General features: G+C 48.2%; 1 protein-coding gene across 2 annotated transcripts in view; it reads right to left on the bottom strand.

The window, feature by feature from the left end:
- Positions 1–7,500, bottom strand: part of zer1 (zyg-11 related, cell cycle regulator) — a 35,033-nt gene that overhangs the window by 4,571 nt on the left and 22,962 nt on the right. For both annotated transcript variants that reach the window (XM_067422638.1, XM_067422637.1), the window contains exons 8-11: positions 6,844–7,017; positions 6,543–6,758; positions 878–919; positions 608–727 (exon numbers count right to left, since the gene is read on the bottom strand). In XM_067422638.1, the coding sequence (XP_067278739.1) occupies positions 608–727; positions 878–919; positions 6,543–6,758; positions 6,844–7,017 (552 nt within the window). The remainder of the gene's footprint in view (positions 1–607; positions 728–877; positions 920–6,542; positions 6,759–6,843; positions 7,018–7,500) is intronic.

Below are 7,500 nucleotides of genomic sequence, written 5' to 3'. Positions count from 1 at the left end.
ATTATTGTATTATAGTTGTATAAATGCACATTATGCCATCATGGTTTAAGCCAGTCAGTGACGCTCCATCTGACACACTAGCAGACGACTAACTTAAACTCATTTAAATACTTGTAGAAAAGTTACAAAGCTGCTGTCACTTTAAGGCCGAATGCACGGATCCAATACACTGATACACATCTGATATTCTCACACTGTTCACCTTCACTGAAGACAGAATCAACTTTGTTTATGTGAATCCTCCACTAAATGAGCATTTGGACATCCGTCTTCTTCCATTTTGCTCTAAACTATAAATCAGTGTTTAATAAATGCTGTGAAATCATTGAACTTCACGAGACTCTACAAGAGTGATTCCTGAAAGGCTTTCTGCAAAAACCCAAACACCTTTTAAAGAAGAAAAAAATCATCACTGACTTTCAAAGCGGCGACAGAAACGACTTTCCACTTCGAGGACCTTGATAGAAATGTAGATTGGACCTTTGTAATGTTTGAGGGATTGTGAGTGTGTGTGTGTGTGTGTGTGTGTGTGTGTGTGTGTGTGTGTGTGTGTGTAAGAGATGGAGTGTGTGTGTGTGTTTGTGTCAGTTATCTACAAACGGCGCACCTTCAGACAGTCCAGGAAAAGGTTCATCCCGTTGCACTCCAGGAACATCTGGCAGTTGTCCGGCGTTTCGTCGGTGATGTTCCACAGCGCACTCCAGGAGAACTCCATCACCTGATCACACTGCACACACACACACACACACACACACACACACACACACACACACACACACACACACACACACACACACATTAGGTCAGGAAACATACGTCATGCATGAATATTTAAATGTAATCTGAGAAATGAGCACAAACTGCAGTTATGACGCACCATTCTGTCCTGCAGCTTCTTCTGGATGAGATTGAGCATCGTCTGTGACACAAAACAACACTCATGAGAAACAGAGCAAAACGTCAGGAAACGCATCACTGCAAACACACTAACGGCCTGAAAGCTTTCTATCAGAACCAGCATTAACTTCTGGAGCAGTTTGAGCTCCAGTAGCTCGTCTGTTTGATCGGACCCCACGGGCCAGCCTTCGCTCCCCACGGTCATCAATGAGCCTTGGCCGCCCATGACCCTGTGGCCGGTTCTCCACTGGTCCTTCCTTGGAGCACTTTTGATAGATACTGACCACTGCAGACCGGGAACAGCCCACAAGAGCTGCAGTTTTGGAGATGCTCTGACCCAGTCGTCTAGCCGTCACAATCTGGCCAAACTCGCTCAAATCCTTACGCTTGCCCATTTCTCCTGCTTCACACACATCAACTCTGAGGACTAAATGTTCACTTGCTGCCTAATATAATAAACAGTTAGTCGATGCGTTCATGAACTCAAGGCTAGATTATTGTAATGCTCTACTGGGTGGTTGCCCTGCTCGCTTAATAAACAAACTCCAGTTTGTACCCGGAAGTATGAACATATTAGCCCGGTTCTGCCAACATTGCACTGGCTCCTGAATTAATCAATGTATAAACCGCGCATAAGTGTCAAGGTATTGGAAAACTATGATGTAAGTTTATTCATGTGACGCACAATAGATACTACCAGTATTATCTACTTTTATAATGTCGTAATATCTCCTTTTACAATGTTGTATTTTCAACTTTTTGAAGCTTTGAAAAGGTTGACAATCTCATCTCATATAGACTCATCTTCAGACGTGACACACATTCACACACAGGAGCAAAACCTAACCCTAACATCAGAACATCAGAACATCACAACGTCCGAAAATCAGAACATCAGAACATCAGAACGCCAGAAAACCAGAACGCTAGAACGTCAGAACGCCAGAACATCAGAACACCAGAACATCAGAACGCCAGAACATCAGAACGCCAGAACATCAGAACACCATAACATCAGAACACCAGAACACCAGAACGCCAGAACATCAGAACACCAGAACGCCAGAACATCAGAACGCCACAACATCAGAACGCCAGAACATCAGAACGCCAGAACATCAGAACACCATAACATCAGAACACCAGAACACCAGAACGCCAGAACATCAGAACACCAGAACGCCAGAACATCAGAACGCCACAACATCAGAACGCCAGAACATCAGAACGCCAGATCATCAGAACGCCAGAACGTCAGAACATCAGAACGCCAGAACATCAGAACGCCAGAACATCAAAACACCAGAACATCAGATAGCCAGAACATCAGAACGCCAGAACGTCAGAACATCAGAACGCCAGAATGCCAGAACATTAGAACATCAAAACATCAGAACATCAGAACACCAGAACGCAAGAACATCAGAACGCCAGAACATCAGAACGCCAGAACATCAGAACACCAGAACGTCAGAACACCAGAACAATCAGAACATCAGAATGCCAGAACATCAGAACGCCAGAACATCAGAACGCCAAAACATCAGAAAGCCAGAACATCAGAACGCCAGAACATCAGAACGCCAGAACAATCAGAACATCAGAACGCCAGAGCATCAGAACACCAGAACACCAGAACGCCAGAACATCAGAACGTCAGAACGCCAGAAACTCAGAACGCCAGAACATCAGAACACCAGAACACCAGAACGCCAGAACATCAGAACGTCAGAACGCCAGAAACTCAGAACGCCAGAACATCAGAACTTCAGAACGCCAGAACATTAGAACACCAGAACATCAGATAGCCAGAACATCAGAACGCCAGAACATCAGAACGTCAGAACATCAGAACGCCAGAACATCAGAACGCCAGAACATCAGAACGCCAGAACATCAGAACGTCAGAACGCCAGAACATCAGAACGCCAGAACATCAGAACGCCAGAACATCAGAACATCAGAACGCCAGAACGTCAGAACGCCAGAACATCAGAACGCCAGAACATCAGAACTTCAGAACGCCAGAACATTAGAACGCCTGAACATCAGAACATCAGAACGTCAGAACATCAGAACGCCAGAACATCAGAACGCCAGAACATCAGAACGTCAGAACATCAGAACGCCAGAACATCAGAACGCCAGAACATCAGAACGCCAGAACATCAGAACGCCAGAACATCAGAACACCATAACATCAGAACACCAGAACATCAGAACGCCAGAACATCAGAACGTCAGAACATCAGAACGTCAGAACGCCAGAACATCAGAACGTCAGAACATCAGAACGCCAGAACATCAGAACGCCAGAACGTCAGAACGGCAGAACGTCAGAACGTCAGAACATCAGAACATCAGAACGCCAGAACATCAGAACGCCAGAACATCAGAACACCAGAACATCAGAACGCCAGAGCATCAGAACACCAGAACATCAGAACGCCAGAACGTCAGAACGCCAGAACATCAGAACGCCAGAACTTCAGAACTTCAGAACGCCAGAACATTAGAACACCTGAACATCAGAACGCCAGAACATCAGAACGTCAGAACATCAGAACGCCAGAACATCAGAACGCCAGAAGATCAGAACGCCAGAACATCAGAACGCCAGAACATCAGAACACCAGAACATCAGAACACCATAACATCAGAACACCAGAACATCAGAACGCCAGAACATCAGAACGCCAGAACATCAGAACGCCAGAACATCAGAACGCCAGAACATCAGAACATCAGAACGCCAGAACGCCAGAACATCAGAACGCCAGAACATCAGAACGCCAGAACATCAGAACGCCAGAACATCAGAACGCCAGAACGCCAGAACATCAGAACGTCAGAACATCAGAACACCAGAACATCAGAACGCCAGAACATCAGAACATCAGAACGCCACAACATCAGAACGCCAGAACATCAGAACGCCAGAACAATCAGAACATCAGAACGCCAGAGCATTAGAACACCAGAACGCCAGAACATCAGAACGCCAGAACGTCAGAACGCCAGAAACTCAGAACGCCAGAACATCAGAACGCCAGAACATTAGAACACCAGAACATCAGAACGCCAGAACATCAGAACATCAGAACGCCAGAACATCAGAACATCAGAACGCCAGAACATCAGAACGTCAGAACATCAGAACGCCAGAACATCAGAACGCCAGAACGTCAGAACGCCAGAACGTCAGAACATCAGAACGCCAGAACACCAGAACATCAGAACATCAGATCGCCAGAACATCAGAACCCCTGAACATCAGAACATCAGAACGCCAGAACATCAGAACGCCAGAACATCAGAACGCCAGAACATCAGAACGCCAGAACATCAGAACACCAGAACGCCAGAACATCAGAACGCCAGAACATCAGAACATCAGAACGCCAGAACATCAGAACACCAGAACGTCAGAACATCAGAACGCCAGAACATCAGAACGCCAGAACATCAGAACGCCAGAACAATCAGAACGTCAGAACGCCAGAACATCAGAACGCCAGAACATCAGACCGCCAGAACAATCAGAACATCAGAACGCCAGAACAATCAGAACGCCAGAACAATCAGAACATCACAACGCCAGAACGTCAGAACGCCAGAACATCAGAACGTCAGAACGCCAGAACATCAGAACGCCAGAACATCAGAACGCCAGAACATCAGAACGCCAGAACATCAGAACGCCAGAACATCAGAACACCAGAACGCCAGAACATCAGAACGCCAGAACGTCAGAACATCAGAACGCCAGAACATCAGAACGCCAGAACGTCAGAACATCAGAACGCCAGAACATCAGAACACCAGAACGCCAGAACGTCAGAACATCAGAACGCCAGAACATCAGAACGCCAGAACATCAGAACGCCAGAACAATCAGAACGTCAGAACGCCAGAACATCAGAACGCCAGAACAATCAGAACGCCAGAACAATCAGAACGCCAGAACACCAGAACATCAGAACGCCAGAACGTCAGAACACCAGAATGTCAGAACGCCAGAACATCAGAACGCCAGAACATCAGAACCCCAGATTGGCCCATACCAATCATGGCCTCCAAATAATCCCCATCCACTGAATTGGCTCGATCACCCTCTCTCCTCTCCACCTATCGCTGGTGTGTGGTGAGCGCACTGGCGCCGTTGTACTGTGGCTGCCATCGCATCATCCAAGTGGATGCTGCACACTGGTGGTGGTTGAGGAGAGACCCCTGACATGAGTGTGAAGTGCTTTGGGTGTACAGTAGTACATTTGAAAGCGCTATATAAATGCGTCATTCATTCATTCAGAACATCAGAACGCCAGAACATCAGAACGCCAGAACATCAGAACCCCAGAACATCAGAACCCCAGAACGTCAGAACCCCAGAACGTCAGAACCCCAGAACATCAGAACGCCAGAACGCCAAAACATCAGAACCACAGAACATCAGAACGCCTGAACACCAGAACGTCATAACACCAGAAAGGCAGAACATCAGAACGCCAGAACATCAGAACGCCAGAACACCAGAACATCAGAACCCCAGAACGCCAGAACATCAGAACGTCAGAACGCCAGAACATCAGAACGCCAGAACATCAGAACGCCAGAACATCAGAACCCCAGAACGCCAGAACATCAAAATGCCAGAACATCAGAATACCAGAACGCCAGAACACCAGAACGCCAGAACGCCAGAACATCAGAATGCCAGAACATCAGAACCCCAGAACATCAGAACGCCAGAACACCAGAACGCCAGAACATCAGAACGCCTGAACACCAGAACGTCATAACACCAGAAAGGCAGAACATCAGAACGCCAGAACATCAGAACGCCAGAACACCAGAACATCAGAACCCCAGAACGCCAGAACATCAGAACGTCAGAACGCCAGAACATCAGAACGCCAGAACATCAGAACGCCAGAACATCAGAACCCCAGAACGCCAGAACATCAAAATGCCAGAACATCAGAATACCAGAACGCCAGAACACCAGAACGCCAGAACACCAGAACGCCAGAACATCAGAATGCCAGAACATCAGAACCCCAGAACATCAGAACGCCAGAACACCAGAACGCCAGAACATCAGAACGCCAGAACATCAGAACCCCAGAACATCAGAACGCCAGAACATCAGAACGCCAGAACATCAGAACCCTAGAACGTCAGAACGCCAGAACATCAGAACGCCAGAACACCAGAACATCAGAACGCCAGAACATCAGAACGCCAGAACATCAGAACCCCAGAACGCCAGAACATCAAAATGCCAGAACATCAGAATACCAGAACGCCAGAACACCAGAACGCCAGAACGTCAGAACGCCAGAACATCAGAATACCAGAACGCCAGAACACCAGAACGCCAGAACACCAGAACGCCAGAACATCAGAATGCCAGAACATCAGAACCCCAGAACATCAGAACGCCAGAACACCAGAACGCCAGAACACCAGAACATCAGAATGCCAGAACATCAGAACCCCAGAACATCAGAACCCCAGAACATCAGAACGCCAGAACATCAGAACCCTAGAACGTCAGAACGCCAGAACATCAGAACGCCAGAACATCAGAACGCCAGAACCTCAGAACACCAGAACGCCAGAACATCAGAACGCCAGAGCATCACCTTGACGAAGCCCATCTTGCCGACGGCCTCCTTGTGGTCGTTGTCGACCTGGCAGACGAGCGCGTTGCACAGATGGACGGCGATGCGCTGGATGGACTCGTCCTGCCGGGCCGGCTCCAGAATCTTCAGCAGAAGCAGATTCACTCTGTGGTACTGGAACTCCAGCTCCTCAGGGATACTGAAGTTACACAGCGTCAGGCAGCAGTTCCTTTGGACCTGCACACACACACACACACAGGGTCAGGCTGCAGTTCCTCTGGATCTGCACACACACACACACACAGGGCGGGGGTGACCTCACCGTGACCTCCTGGTACTGCTCCATGCCGTTGAGCACGACCTGTATGACCTGTCTGCGCAGACGCACGCTCTGGTCGCTGCGGTACTCAGTGTTGGTCAGATAGAACAGCGCCGCACTGCCCGTCACCTGCACACTCTTATCATACTTATGGGTCTTCAGCGCCGCGATCACCAGCTGGAACACATACAGGACACGTTACACACACGACACACACGGGACACATTACACACACACGGAACACGTTACACACACGACACACAGGATACGTTACACACATGGGATATGTTACACACACTGGACACGTTACACACACACACACACACACGGGACACGTTACACACATGGGATATGTTACACACACTGGACACGTTACACACACACACACACACACGGCACACGTTACACACACACGGGACACATTACACACACGGGACATGTTACACACATGACACACACAGGACACATTACACACACACACACACACACACGGGACACGTTACACACATGGGATATGTTACACACATGGGACACGTTACACACACACACACACACGGCACACGTTACACACACACGGGACACATTACACACACACGGGACATGTTACACACACATGACACACACAGGACACATTACACACACACACACACACACACACGG

This window comes from Pseudorasbora parva, chromosome 18 (genome assembly GCF_024679245.1).
Source record: "Pseudorasbora parva isolate DD20220531a chromosome 18, ASM2467924v1, whole genome shotgun sequence".
NCBI classification, from domain to species: domain Eukaryota; kingdom Metazoa; phylum Chordata; class Actinopteri; order Cypriniformes; family Gobionidae; genus Pseudorasbora; species Pseudorasbora parva.
Note: the sequence above shows the minus strand (reverse complement) of the source record. Positions and strands in the feature narration are given on the sequence as shown.